Raw genomic sequence first — 16,268 nt, forward strand, 5'->3', positions numbered from 1 at the left:
AAATGGAAAACTGAAGTTTATGTCTCATCTGCTGTGGCCACCCACTTCATACATCATAGCGCCTACTGCATCCCACTTCACGTCCAATCAACATGGGATGCCTGTATCACAGGGAGTATATTCACCAGGAAAACCTACAGTGTAATTAAATTTTCAATCTCATATTATTAATATCATGACAGTTATGTAGAACTGATGTTTATTGTTTACAAGTTAAAAGCCCATATACTGTTAAGCATCATCAATAGGCCTTCAAATTCACACTTTCAGATTGAAAAGAACCAATTCTTACTACAATACTTATTGAAACTCCCCGGTCTATCCACTCTCAATTTTCATCATTGTTTGAGCTGGATTACACAAGGCTTTGAACTCTCACACCTACATGGCATTCATACATTCAGCAGGACCATGATTTTTTAAAGTGTGTCAAATTGTGTTACCAAATACAGTTCAAACACAAATGACCACTGTCTCTGGCTGCTGAGACTAGACTCGCAGACTGGCCTCGGAAGCCAGAGAGAGAGAATGTGTGTGTGTGTGTGTGTGTGTGTGTGTGTGTGTGTGTGTGTGTGTGTGTGTGTGTGTGTGTGTGTGTGTGCGCGCGCGCGCGCATATGTTATCTGTTTCAGATAACAGTGCTTGTCTGCAACTCACCTCTGCTATATGGTGAGTAGAAATCTATCCTTTTCATAATATTGGAGATAAAGTTAAGTTGCAGTTGGACTGACTGGAACAGCAGCAAGTGCTCTCCTCCATCTCTTTTAATCAATAAGCCTCCAATTTGACAGTAGTGTGAAAACTGGGTGGCTCCCTTCACATGTGGTGATTTTAAATTTACAGTCAATATACAAGCAGTAGTAGATGCGTGCCAATTGCCATGCTCTGACCACCTCTTTTCTAAACTATCTGGGAGTCAACTTTTTTTCAAAAGTAGATCTCATGGAAGTTTATTTTAAGCTTCCATTAGACAAGACCTGAATTTTTTTTTTAATTTGAACACCCCCACTGACCTTTATTAGTACATATAGTGGATTACCATTCAGAATTGCCAGTGTGCTAGTCATATTTGAAAGATGTTTGGAACATAGCATCACAGTGTCTAATACTGTGTCAACTACCTGGATGACTGATAATGGGATGTACTAATGAAAACATTTATATAATTTGTGTCTCATTTTCACAGTGCTTCCAAATGAAGACCTCAAGTGTAATTTTTCAAAATGTTCCGCATTCCAGCCTTCTGTTATGTATTTTTGGCTACCTTCTTAGTAAAGGCAGCCTTTGGCCTATGCAAGAACAGGTCACAGCAATAAACAAAATACCTATCAGCAAGTGTCTTTAGACACAATTTTTATGCCTGGTTTATCTCATGGACAGCTTCTATAATCTACTCACTAAATCAGTTACACCAGGAGGAGGTTCTTTTTCATTGGTTAGAGGCAAGTAAGAAGACTTTTCAAACACTGACCTTATGCAATCTATCTGTGCCATGTTTATAGATGTATTAGTATCATTTACCAATAACTCTGCCAATAGGTATCTCACTGGCTGGCATCAATACCATCTTGTCTCATAAGCTTGCTGGTGGTTCTGAAAAACCTATACTGTTTGTGTCCAAAGCATTTACTCCTAAACTGAGAGAGAGGCATTTGCTATCATTTCTGGTGTACACAAATTTTGTACACTTTTGTATGGATAGATTAATAATGGATTTAATTATTTAGATTTAATTATGTATCATATGCCATTGTCATCACTGTTTGTGCTCAGAGCTTAGATCCCAGAATGCACTGTCCATTGCCTGCATCAAAGTGTCTTGTACTTATCAAACTGTCAGTACTTTACACACTACTGTCTGTCCACCCGACACTGAAATGTCTTGACCTTGCTTGGGTCTGGGCCTGGCCTTTGACACATAGGAAACAGTCCATTTCCAGATGTACACCCGAAGAGAGTAATCCTTGAAGACTTTCCAGTCAGTTCTAGAAACTGCAATTACCTGGCATATTTAGTCAGTGCAGGAGGCTAATTATAAATTTGTACTCTGGTCTTTTCATGAAAACTGTTATTTATTTGCCAAAATCGCTATGTTAATACATTAGTGGATTACTAGTTTTGGCAATATAGCAGTGTCCTGGCCAACATGACATTAAATCATAAAATGACATTATTATCTGCCATACGAATTCTAAGTTTGCACATCCGGCATGGTAGTGTAAGGTCTCACCTGTGTTATGCACATTGTACGTTCTTCTTATAACAGAGTGGTTTAAATCATTGTATGATGTAACCACCACTGCCTGGCTTTATGGATATGAAAACAGCAGTTTATATTGCTGAAACTAGTAATCCACTAATGTGTTACAATAGCAATCTTGCCAGCCACAACCAGGTGTGAGCATTCCTCCAGCAGGTACTCCAGCATGTCTACAATGGATGGCCCATCAAGTTGCTGGCCACAGCACCAATGGGACTCCATTGCTTCTTCATCCAATGATGTCAACTTCAAATGTGTCAGGGTTTCCTGCTACAAATGCAAGAAGATGACAATTGTCAGTTGTTGGTGCTGACATATCTGAAGCAACAGGTAATTGTAGGTTGTTAGTGCTGACATATCTGAAGCAAAAGGTAATTTTCAGTTTAGAAGTTAACACTTTGGACACAAATGCTATGATGCTTTGTCCCAAAAATCTTTCAAATAAGACCAGCACACTGACAATTCTGAATGAATCTGTTGTATGTACTCATAAAGACCAATGGGGGTGTTCAAGATAAAAAAATTTCAGGGCTTGTCTAATGGAAGCTAAAAATAAACTCCCATGTGATCAAGTTTTTGAAAAATGTTGACTCCCAGATAATTCAGAAAAGAGCTGGTCAGGGCGTGGCTATTGGCATGAATCTACTACTGCTTGTATTTTAACTGTAGATTTAAAATCATCACATGTGAAGGGAGCCACCCAGCTTTACCACTACCATCAAATTGGAGGCTTATTGATTAAGAGAGATGGAAGAAAGCAATTGCTGCTGTTCCAGTCTGTCCAACTACAACTTAACTTTATCTATAATATTATGAAAAGGATAGACAGGCACAACAAAAAGACAACTAAACAGGTAAGCTTTTGGTCAGAAGGCCTTCTACTGAAACAGACTCTGGCTTCTGAGGCCAGTCTGTGAGTCTAGTCTCAATAGCCAGAGACAGTGGTCATGTGTGTGTGAACTGTGTTTGCATGAATATGAGTGTGTATGTATGTTGGCTATTTCAGAAGAAGGACTTCTGGCTGAAAGCTTACATGTTTGGTAGTCTTTTTGTTGTGCTTGTCTGTGGCTCAACATCTCCACTATATGGTGAGCAGCAATCTATTTTTTTCATAATACTTTCATAATATTGTCATTATTCCATTGTTTGATTTTAACTTTATCTGTGAGTGCTCACACAATTTGACACACTTTAAAAATCATGGTCCTGGATAACGTTTGAATGCCATGTAGGTGTGAGAGTTCAAAGCCTTCTGTAATCCAGCTCTAACAATGATAAAAATTGAGTGTGGATGGATTGTATTGCTTCTCAATGTGCAGAACATTGAACAGAATGCCCATAATTATGACTGCACATTTTCCAGTGCCAGAGCGCCAACAACAATAAGAAATGTCACTGACACTTCCTGTCATTCAGCATGAAATAGCAAATTCGTAGATGCTACTACGAGATCACAGTTTATAATACTAATAATCTGAATCTGCCATACTGCACCAGTCACACTGAGGGACCATCCAGATGATGCAGCTGGACCACCAACACGTGTGGAGGCCACACTTGGATGATGACACTACGTGGACAGTTCAACACTGTACAACCTTCCAAGTACATCAATTCAGCGATGGAATGGTGTCCATGCAGACTTTTCCAGCCTCTTTCTTGGAATGATGTGGATTATTGTGCTAGACTTTTTTTCTAGTTTCCTCATATTGGTAGACTGCAACAGATGATATCAGTGATGGTGGTGCCCCTAAAAAATTCCACCATAGAAGGAGCCCCTGAACCTTGGTTTTGGACAATACACATCAGTTCATGGCATCTGAGTTATACTGATTCTGCACTTGCAATGGCATTTAGCATTTACAACCCCACCTTTTCATCCAGCTTCTAATTTCTTAGCCAAATGTATCATTTGCACAGCCAAATGTATCATTTGCACTTTTAAAACCCAAATGGCAAAAGTTATAGGGTCAACTAAATAGGACTCAGATCTTAATACCTTTTCAGCTGATTACAGGTCAACACTCAAACATAGTCATAGTCCAGCAGAATTATTGAGTGGGTATCCTCATGAGAGACTACTGGATCTTCTCTTTCAAGCACCACTATCCAGACAGTCACCAAAACAGTGGAAACTCACACACTGCATATGATGGATATTTGGGCCTTCTATCCCATTTGATAAAGGGGAATCTGTGGACATTGATCTGGTTCCTCCATCAGAAGAACTGCCAGGGCTGCCAATACCAGCATCTGATGTTCCCACACTTCCTATGTAGCCTCTGGCTCCAGTTCCACTAACTCTGTCTGGGGACCAGAGTGTTGCTTTGGAACTGCATTGTTCTGGCTAGTTTTGGCTCTACATGCTGATGCAATGGGGAAGGAATTTGTAATCTCATTGGAAGCACTAATGGAGGACACAGAACTATTGTCAAGTGCCATTACGTCTACATCTAGCAGGGGTGCTGCCGGCAACAAAAACAGCATATCCGGCAAACTGAGACATTAGATCAGCTAGCTGGCTGAGTGGCCACAAGCTTAGTATTATTTTTTGGAAACCAGCTGATGCCGTTTTCAACTAATCGATGATTCAGTAGGAGCTGACACAATGTCACACTCTGCTGAATGACACGGTAATCAGCTCTTATTGTTTTGCAAGAACACTACACCTTCATGTGAGGCTGTTAGAGTGATGTTAAATGCCAATGCCTATAGGCTGGTAAATTTATTCAGCTGAGTGAACTAACTATTATGGTAGTTTTCACCACTGTCTATCAATATTACTACACCAGTGTTATTATACAGCAGTTAGTGGGTATGTAGTTGAATCTGTGTCTACAATTGAATGAGACTACAACTTCTTTAATTTTCTTGTGGCTCAGGACAATTTTTTTCTTGCGATCTTTGTTTCATCTTGTAATTTACTTATGCAAGTGTAATGAACAACTGTTGCCATAGAAGACGAGTCACAAAAGTTTTCATATCATTCATATGTTTCCACTGGTTTGAGAAACAACTGTTTTGAGCCTGGAGTAGTTCTTGTGACAGTAGCAACACACCTCACTTGTCAGTCAGAAAATATCATCTTATACATTTATCTTCTTATCTAGAGTTCACAATGGAGTACGTACTCATGAAAAATCTTTAAAAAGCACTTATTTGATTATATTTTAGGCATTCTGAAACAAATAAAAACCTATCATGAAATCCTAAATAAGGAGTCATCTTGAATTACATTTTACCACATGTGTTTTCACCATTCATATGCACATGTTAGGGAAACTCAAAAAGAATTGAGTCAGAGGCTGTAAAATGAAAACTGCAGATTGTATCATAATGCCATTGCCTACAGAAGAAGATGTTGATCCAAAAAGAGTGGAGAGGCCCTGAATTTGCCACTAGAAGGACATGGGCACATGGTCACGAGAAGACAGCATCAAGTATCCACTACCCTCAGACATGCTGAAAAAAAGAAGGGCAATGGGGTGTAGTGCATTTCCTGACAGTAGGAGGAGGAAATGGAATGGAAATTCATTAAAGAATGGTACAAAGTATGAAGATCACTGCACATCCATCACACGGGTCAAGGCACAACACGAATGATTATTGCCCAATGATGCACAATCTCGAATGCCACATTGCATTACCAATATGTTTGTTCAGCAGGTGGATGCTTTACTACTGAAGATCAGCAAGTTACAGTGGTAGCGACTGCCCCAAAGGTTGGAGTGAGCATTTGAACTGCAATGGACATTCAATGCTCTCTGTAAATTTGTGTCATTCTTCACCGTATTTCTGTTGCTTGCTTTCCTTCTGTTATAAGGAAATACACTACACTTGTTTGCTTTTCTTTTGAAGCTAATATTTCTCTGTTTCCAGCACTACTGAATACACTGGACAATCAATGTCTGCACATGCTCTTTCTGTCTTCACATGGGTGTGTGCCCATGTCACTCTAGTGGTGAGTTTGTGGCCTCAGTGCTTTTATACTGACCACAACTCCTTTTGCAGGTAAGGGCACTATAATCACTGTAGCATTTTTCATTTTACAGCCTCTGGCTTAGTTATTTTTTAATGAGCCTAACAAGATTTTACAAAAAAAATACCTCTGACAAACTTGCAAACAGATTTTCATGTTTTAATTGCATTATAGTACCTCTGTATGTGCCTGGACTGCTTTCGGACAAAAAAAAAAAAAAAAAAAAAAAAAAACAAAAATTCACAACTTGCCACATTATGCAAAGATGGAGTCCCAAAAAGAATAAAAACAATCCACTGCAATTCATGCAATATAAATACACAGTTTTTTTTTATAAAAGCCTTTGAGTAAATAAGTAGATACTGGCAAGCTGATAAAATTTGAACATTGAATTTCGCACCCAGATTGTTTTTAATGGTATAAAAGTTGAATTACAATGAACGGGAATGTGAACATTGTACTTTCATGTGGTAGCTGACAGCCAGTCATCACCATCACCAGCACCACCAGCACCAAGAGTATAGTTGTTTATTGGCATCTCATATGTTTAACACAGTGAGGGTTATCTGAAAATAAATATGCCAAATTCAACCACGTATGAATTCAAAACTAGACACATTCATCACTAGGGAGTTATCCACGGTCTTTGTTTATACAAAACAGACTTATTTTCCTGTCTGTTGACGATTTTTTTTTGTATGAAATAAATGTTATGTCCTGTATGAGGATGTTATAAAAATGAGAAAATGAGCATGTAAAAAAGTTGTATTGTTTATTAAGTTTGTTACTTTACTAACATTCTGCCTTTTCTCCCATACTATTATTAAATCTGACAAACTTTGTAAACAAACTTTGAAACAACACAGCTGTTGTAAGATCACCTACACAATATTATATCACAACTTAATTTTTTTTCCCAGGAGGGAAAAGACAGCAGATGTTAGAAAGACAGCGGATGGTTCGCACCAAACACATTAATCATCTAGGGTGCCAAAATATGTCCTGTTTGCATCTGAAAAACTATTATTTTAACTTTGATGTGGTTGGCATCATGCCTTACAACTATTCATCATGTATGTTTCTCAGTTTTTCCAGATTTCAATGGTAAGGTTTTAAGAGTTTCTTATCATTACAGGTCATTGTGTAACTATGAGTATTTCATCAGTCTTGCACATATCAGCATGTGCCTTTTATGTTTATCATCAACAGTTGTACCAAACTTACAAACATGAACACAGATTTTACAATAATGACAATTCCAGGACACAAACAACAAATAAAAATGAGGAAAGGAAGCCACTTGCTAGTAGGTCATACTTCAATGACAGTTGGTGCATAGAGAGATACAGGAATTGGACAGAAATATGTGAACACTGCGAGAATTGCATGCTAGAACATACAAGAAAATGCAAGCCAAGTCTGCAGGTTGTGCTGTCATATTTGAGCATGAATGGCATCTGTGAAGTGTCCACAATATGTTGCAAGTGTTGGTCATGTTCAGAACAGTGTTTTGTGTAGTGTGAGTGAAGTTGAACATGGGAAAATTGTTGGTGCTCTTATAGTGAGTACTTCTGTAACTAAGGTAGCTGAAGTGTTTGGTGTTTCAAGAGGCACCATGTCAAAGATTTAAACCACATATAGGGAAAGTGAAAAAACATAATTCGCTAAGTTACAACACAGAAGAAAGTGTGTGCTTAGTGATGGTCTTCGAAGAGGATTGTGATGAATAACTGCAAAAGTCATTGGAGAACTAAATGTCACATTTGTGAAACCTGTCAGCACCAAAACAACATGAAGGGAGCACCAAATGCATGCAACTGCAGGGCGAGCTGAAATTCTGAAATCGCTTTTCAGTGATGCAAATGCCTGTGACAGAAAAATGTGGTGCTGCAGCCATAAAACTTGGACTATGGTGCGATGGAAGAATGTCATTCGGTAATATGAATCTAATTTCACACTGTTTCCAATTTCTGGTTGAATTTATATCTCAAGAGTGAAACATGGCAGATGTTCAATGACGATTTGGGATGTCATATCATGGTATTCCATGGGATCCAAGATTCTCTGCAAGACTGCATTACTACTGAGGATTATGTGACCATTTTGGCTGATCGGATCCATCCAATAGTACAATATTTGTTCCCGAATTGTGATGCTGTGTTTCAAGATGACAGAGCACCTGTTCACACAGCTCACATCATCCAAGACTGGTTTTTTGAGCATAAGCATGAGGATGAATCGTCACATCTCCCATGGCCACCACAGTCACCAGATCTCAGCATTGTTGAGCCTTTGTGGTCTACTTTAGAGGGAAAGGCACATGATTGTTATCCACCTCCATCACTGTTACCTGTATTTGCCGCTATTTTGAGGGAAGAATAGTATAGATTTCCTCGAAAACCATTCTGAGATGACTGGAAGCTGTTTAGAATGCCAGCTATTTTCCTACGCCACATTAGGCAAGGTAATGCATTGCGTTTTTGGTGTTTCTATATTTAGTCAACCCCTGCACAACAACCCATAAAACAGCATGAATTTCCTTTCTTTTCTAATTTTATGTACAAACTCCCCTCCCTCTCTCATGCAAATGCTCATTCACATGGATGTGCATGCACTTGTGTCGCCCCCTTCCCCCTCCTGTGTCCCACCCCCACTGTCCTCATACACCCATCTTCACGATAATTGAAACACTGTTTATTTATGACTGGTAATTTGGAGGAGAAAGGTGAAAATACAAAATAAAGATGATTAATATATTGCACTGAACCTCTGTCCTTCTGTATATGAGTTCATTGTCTCAACCACTGAGCCACATTGGTGGACGTCAGACAGATGTACATAAAAATGAGGGAATATGGGACAGGGTTATTACAGGGGAGGCATGGGGTGGAAAGTGAGAAGGGATGTTGATGGTAAGGGAGTGAGTGAAGGGCAGATGAGGATTGTAAGTAGTGGAGATTTAGACCAGGAGGATTTTGAGGACAGAGAGTGCTCAGCAACAGTTTAAGGCAACTGGCTTTTGTTTGCTGTTTATCAGTGCCTAGTGATGCAAATTGATAGTTCGTTAGTGGAAATACCAATGCAGAATGCTGTACATTAGGTACAGCAATGTTGATATATGGTGTGGCTGCTTCACATGTGATTCTGCATTTGGTTGAGTAAGAAATGTCAGTGGTTGGACTGAAATAGAAGATACTGGATGAATGTATGGGAAATTTCTTGCACCTGTGTCATCCACAGTGTAATGTCCCAAGCGATGTAGGATCTGTGAGCAGGGAATGGGACAGGGATGGAATCAGATGCAACAAAAATTGGGCAGGCAAGGTAATAGTACTTTGAAGAATGAAAGTAGGATTTTGAGCAAGTATCCATTGCCTCAGAGCATACAAGAGGTAGTGGAAGTCACAGAAATGTGTGTGATTAAAGTTTTCAAGGCTTGGATGATACTGATTAGATTATATATACATTTTGTTCCATGTATAATTGAGGAAGAATGTAGAACATATAAAACAAGAATACATAACACATTTTTAAGAAAAAGAAGGATGCTAATGTCCCTTCCACAGATCCTTTGTGAAAGGGTCCACATCAATGTGGAATTAGTGAAAAATACCTTAAATGTATTTCCTGGAAGAGATAACAACAACCTTGTCGCAAAACATAAATGTGTGGAATACCCTGAGGTAATTCTTAGGTCATTGTAGTATGCATCATCAAACAGTAAATCAGTTTCCAACAGTTAATCCATTGATCACTCAAGTGCATTGAAGATGGGCATAAGTCAGATTTTACATAACACTCACATCATTTGACACTATTAATAATATATAAATCAACTAGTTCTACCAAAAAATTTGTCAACTGAATGGGAACTGGCTCCCAATAAATCCTTTAAACTCCTCTTAAACTGAAATTTATTAGTAGTTAAACTACCAATAACTGCTGGGAAGTTACTGAAAATAAATAATGGATACCTTCCTGGACCAAAATAAGTTACTTTAAATCTTCATTTTTACTTTCAGTACTGTCCTCACGAACTGAGATGTTGGTCTCATAAAAATATATTATTTATGAGAAATTTTATTAAGCAATACATATATTTTGTTGCAATAGCTGGTATGCTCACTTCCTTGAATATGCTTCTGTAAGGGATTCTTGAGTTCTTAGCACAAGTATTATACATTTTTTGACTCAGAAAACTTCAGATTGGCTTGAACAGTTAACCCAACAAATGATCCTGTGTGACTTTATGGAATGAAAGTAAGCAAGCTGTGCTACCTTTTTTATTTTAGTTCCCATGTGACTGACAAGATACACTTTTCATATGAGACTGTCTTTAGGTCCTTCACCAGTTCTGTAATAAGCTGTTACCAATTACATGTATTATCACACGTAATTCCAAGAATTTAACACCATCTGTCTCCTTGTTTTCATACTTTAGACATATCCTGGGAGTAAACCTCTTTCAAGTTCTGATTTGCATATTGTGTGTCTTTTCAAAGTTGAATACAAAGAAATAGCTGAGAATCATTTATTAACATCCATGAAAATGTCATTAACCATTCTTTTCATGACTATACCTGATATACTTTTTATTACAATTATCATCTGCAACCAAATCAAACTTTGCATCTGGTAATATCAATTGTGAAAGGTCCTTAATACACGAAAGAAAAAGTAAGGACCCTAAGATGGAGTCTTTCGGAACATCACATGTAATTTCTACCTAGGTGGAGGGTGACTCACAGCTCCTTCCTATTAATATCCTTTGTACCTGTCAAAGAGACATGATTTGTCCAATATTGCAACAGTTCCTTTTACACTAATATTTTTTTATTTACTTAAAATGACATTGTGATTTATAGCCAAATGCCTTTGATAGCTCACTAGTGGTCTGTAATTAAGTGCCTAATGGATTCAGTTCATTCTGGCTATATGTGTAAATAGCTTTCTCAATATTCAAGCCCTTTAGAAATCCACACTGTTGCTTTGACATTATGTTATTTGTAGTCATATGGTTAAGAAGTCATACATGTATTGTATTTTCAAAAATTTCTGAGAATGCTGGCAATATTGAAATTGGACAGAAGTCTGACAGCATATTTCAGCCAATTGCAAAATGTTTCAGTGGTCAACAACTGAATACAAAAATAACTTAATATGAATTCAGAACAACACTTTTAAATAACTTCCTTGATATTTTATCATAACCACCAGATTTTTTATTTAAAGATGTCATGACATATATTACTTCTCTGGTCTAGTGAGGCTGATGTTCATGTTACTAAAAGTTGTTTGCAAGGCTGCTCTGAGATATTTCATGAGAGCACACAACCTCATCTTTTTAACAACAGCCATGAAATGAAGATAAGAAGTGTACTGATCAATGAATGTACACTTATGTGACAAGCTGATTCATGTGATGAAGAAATGGCACAAAAAAGCTGTTTTTGGACTAACTGGGCAGCTTATTGTTGACCTGAAAAAGCTTTGGTAACTATATGTAAACTATCTGCACATAAGTTCCGATTCTCAAAGCAGATATTCGTTTTTTTATTTTCTGTAAATTTGACTGTAATATTTATATGAAATTTTATGTGTCAGATTTCTGAAGTGTTTGTTTACACAAGAAGAACAGAGGAATCAAGGATAACAGGAATGGTGTTCTAGTAAAGTACACAGAAAGAAAATTAATCAAGTATGATATTGGAATAACACATAGCTGTTAATGTGAAACAAATCCACAAAACCAAAATTTAATAGTAAATTTCCAAATTTAGGGAAGCAACTTGAAGACATTTTAACATTATATCGTGATAAATGAAACACAAAAATGCTTTTTGGTTAAAAGAAATGGATGTAATTAGCTGTGGAACTGAGATCACAGAGAATACAGAATACAAAAGGAATGTGGTTCTCAACTGTTTTGTTTCTTTCTTTAACATGACTGTTATTGTTGCATAGGGTATCATAAAAGCACATTTTAAGTAGTCGTTTTTCTATGACATGAATCACTTTGTGAACTATTATTTGAGCAATACATGACAGAACAGTCTGAGTGCACAACTGAAATTAATCGAATGTGTTTTTCTTCATTGTTTGGCTTAGCTTACAAAAGTAATTACACAGTTAATTTTGACATTTGAGTTATATAGTCCTTGAATAGTGTTAGAATTTAATTTTGTTTCTCTGTCAGGTTAACAGTGAACTGTATTTTTTGTGGCATACAATATGTCACACATATGCTTTTGCCACATTTAGGTGGTTAATAAGAAACAACAGTTATTCAGACTCTCAAAAATAAGAACAAAGCTAAACAATGTGATTTTTTTAGTTTACAAATATCTCACTCAGTTTTCCAGATGTACAGCAAATGCTGTTATATTCATGTTAGTGTAAGCAGAAACCCAACCACAGAAAAGATGTCTACATGATGTTCAGTCTTAACAAGCACAATTAAATCTGCAGTTATTAGCCATGTGTTTCCCACAGAAATACCTAAATTAGTAGAGCTCTTTTGTCATATTAGATCAGATAGTTTCTTGTTTGTATTAGTTGTGAAGGAAAGGTGCCTGGAAACAAATGGATTTTGGTGGCCTTGTGTTATAAATGCAGCTCTTCTAGAAAATAAAGATTCACAATAATTTACAGGTTGTATATCACATGAGCTAGAATTTTTCTGTTCATGTCTGAGTGAGCTAAAATCTAAAAGACTTGTACATTAGAAGCTAGATTACTCTTTTGTATGAGCTTTAAGGTAACAGGACAAGTATTACAATAAGGCTTTAATTATTGTCATATGTTGTACATACAGTTTATTTGACCACATATCTTTTTCTAAACAAAATCTATCCTGTCATTCTTACACTTCATATCAAATTAGTTCTACAGTTTTTCTTTGTATTTACATCAACAACCAACTAACCTCAAAAATATCCATTTTTTTGTATTTTTTCTTTAAATAGTATTCCCAACAGTAACAGCTTATGTGCGAGATAAGAGCCACATAGCTCTGTGTGTTATTTGTTTCAAATCAATTTTCTTGTGATAAACTGTCAGAAACCATCAAATAACATGTATATCATTATTATAAACAACACTATCACTTCCCAAATATTTGTTCAGTTGTGTGTCCTGGTTTTATAACATCTTTACAAAATATTTTGTTTTTTTACACATTGAAAAATTGTCTAGTAAGTGATACAATTTTTTCAGATGATGCAAGGCTGTCAGCTTCATTAGCCAATGCTGTCAGTGAACTGATACATCAAAAAGTTTTCAAGTTCTATGTCTAAGCATTTATGGCTTGTGTTACAATTTGTTAACACACTTGAACACACAGTGTGACTTTGTAATATAACTGTCAGCAAAAACACAACACTGAGCCATACAACAAGATGGCACACACACACACACACACACACACACACACACACACACACACACACACACACACACACACAAAATTTCGGCACAATATGAAGTCACTGCAGAATTAGGCCAAAGCAATCATCATTCTTATTCTGTCTCGTTTGGAAGCTTAAGAATGAATAGTCATCAGATGGCTTTTCTGCTATATAATTTTTCTATTATCTATGCACAAGACTGGCTCTTCAACTTGGTATAAATTATTAAGAGTAAACAACTCTTACAGCCTCTATGTCATTTAAAAAAGTAAACAACATTTACCATTCATTCTTAAATACTCAATAGAAGACTCTATTCCTATTTAAATTAAACAGATCATATATTTAGTTTCTTACATGCCAGACACCTCCCATCTCTGACAGTTAATTCTGAACACATCTGTATTTTATAACAATTCAGCGTTTTGCAAAGCTGTAATGCTATAGGAAACTGAATTCAGAAGTCACTATGACATTCTGGTGGATTCATATACCCAAATACATTAAGTTCATATAAACTGGCAAAAGTGATGAACAACAAATACCATACCATCAGAATGACACCATACTTCTTGTCAAGTTTCCAACCATTAAGATGGGTTGTAACCACTAGAAATACAACAGTTGACAGCAGAGACAAAGTTGAGTATGTAAGACCTGAAAGAAGAGCATCCAGTTGTCTTATTTCAGCCTTCATCAAAGAAATGTGTGAAACAGGATAGACTTTTATAAGTGATTCACTGAACACAAGATTGAAACCTACAGTAACTTTTAAAATTTTAAATTGTCAACAAGTCTGCTTCTATATCAAAAATTCAATTTGACACATTTAGTTATCATTCAACTCCTCTCTAAGTTATTAACTATGATTGTGCAACTGATATAAAATAACATGTTTTCAAGATTTGTGCAAAATGAGTAACAGAATAGGTTTTGTTAACCTCTGAACATTTTTATGTGCAATAGTTGTCACTAGAAATTGTTATAAATAGGCAGGATTACATTTTAAAACTATATTTACATAATTCATTGTCTAGGTTAAAGTAGAGTTATATTATCATGAAGTACTTACATTGTTTACTACTACAGTGAGGGATAGCATGCTGATTGTGATGTACCTCTGATATTCAATGACAACAAAGATTCTGGTTTGATTTAAGGATGATGATTAAGTGTCTCTTGTGAAGAATTATTGAAAAGTGTGACCATGATATTGTCATGAAAATACTGGTAGCTTACATTGCCTCTCAGGTTGAGGCTGTTTAATGTCTCGTGATACGAAGGTTATTTGAAAGTAAACATGCCAAATCCAACCAAGTGTTAATTAAAAACTAGATATATTCATCACTAGGGAGTTATCCACAATCTTTATTTATACAAAATAGGCAAAATGTGTATGTAAAAAAGTTATGTCTGGAAAGTAATCAGTTATATTAATTCTGGGAATCTGGAAAACCGCATGAAAGAGAATCTGGATTATATTCTGCTCAATGATATGTGTGATTAGGAGCTAGTTTTAGATATGAAGAAACTAATACTAATAATGTAGAAGAAAATGTGCAAGATGTAACTGACTATTTGTGAGATGGGAGCAATCCACACAAGAATGTGTTTTTGTGGCTTCTGACAGAGATTACCTCAAGTACTTTTAATGACTGTTTTGCTGATTTATATTTCCAGTAGCATAACAGCCAAGTGCGACACAGAACAATACAGAGGGGGAGACCAGCCAGGGGCAGTATGATAGATAAGAATGATCTTTATGTCTCTAAATTTGATACAGAATGCAATGACATTTTACTGCAATCTGGCAAATATAAAATTATTATTTGTTTGTTATGTCTTCCACAAGACTGTACAATTACTAGAGGCCAATTCAGAGCCATTCCAAAATTTCTTACAAATAAAAAAGAAAAGTTAATTCAGTTAGTATTTTATAACTGAAAGTAAAATGTAACTAAAATTATATTATTATTATTTCTTAAAGAGCCCATGCATTTGACCAGATATGATTAATATCAGTTATAAAAAGGGTAGATGGTGTGGTACACCCTTATCATATAATTTTTGTTAAAATTTGACAGTTATATGTTTCATATGAGCTCATTATAATCCTTGATTCCTTGTACAAGCTTTTTTATGAGTCTTGGTATTTTTCTGTGGTATTCAATAATTACCATTTTTGTCAAAATAATATTTATGTCTCCCCCATGACAATGATAGAGTGGTGTATGTGCCTCAATAATACAGATAGTTACTGGCTACATGCAAGCACATCAAAAGGATATCTGTGGAGAGAGGCCAGGCTAAAAAAATTGTCTCTGAGGAGTAGTTACAGGGCCAGCAGTGTGGATGACTGATCTGGCCTTTTAACATTAGTCAACATGGCCTAATTAAGTGAGATAATGTTAACAGATAAAAACAAGGGTAGCTTTTAAATTCCCTGCTGACACTCAGAACTGCCGTGTGATTTACTGCATGGTAAAATAGTCCAAAAGTAAAGTTGTCCCCCATTTCAATCTCTGCATGAGGACTGCTCAGGAAAATGTCATCAGGAAAAACAAATCAGAGCATGGAATGTTAGATGTCATAATCGAATAGGAAGGTTAGAGAATTTGAAGAG

General features: G+C 36.4%; 1 protein-coding gene across 2 annotated transcripts in view; it reads right to left on the reverse strand.

Annotated features, from left to right (window-relative positions):
• Window positions 1–6,626: 6,626 nt before the first annotated feature.
• Window positions 6,627–16,268, reverse strand: part of LOC126354034 (probable sodium/potassium/calcium exchanger CG1090) — a 448,803-nt gene continuing 439,161 nt past the window's right edge. Inside the window, exons 11-12 of one of the 2 annotated variants that reach the window (XM_050003370.1) lie at window positions 14,196–14,302; window positions 6,627–6,805 (exon numbers count right to left, since the gene is read on the reverse strand). In XM_050003370.1, coding sequence (XP_049859327.1) covers window positions 6,779–6,805; window positions 14,196–14,302 — 134 coding nt within the window. In that variant the 3' untranslated portion in view covers window positions 6,627–6,778. Of the gene's footprint in view, window positions 6,806–12,073; window positions 14,303–16,268 lie in introns of those variants that run through there. The other variant, XM_050003369.1, reaches the window with a different exon arrangement.

This window comes from Schistocerca gregaria, chromosome 3, assembly GCF_023897955.1.
Source record: "Schistocerca gregaria isolate iqSchGreg1 chromosome 3, iqSchGreg1.2, whole genome shotgun sequence".
Lineage (NCBI taxonomy): Eukaryota > Metazoa > Arthropoda > Insecta > Orthoptera > Acrididae > Schistocerca > Schistocerca gregaria.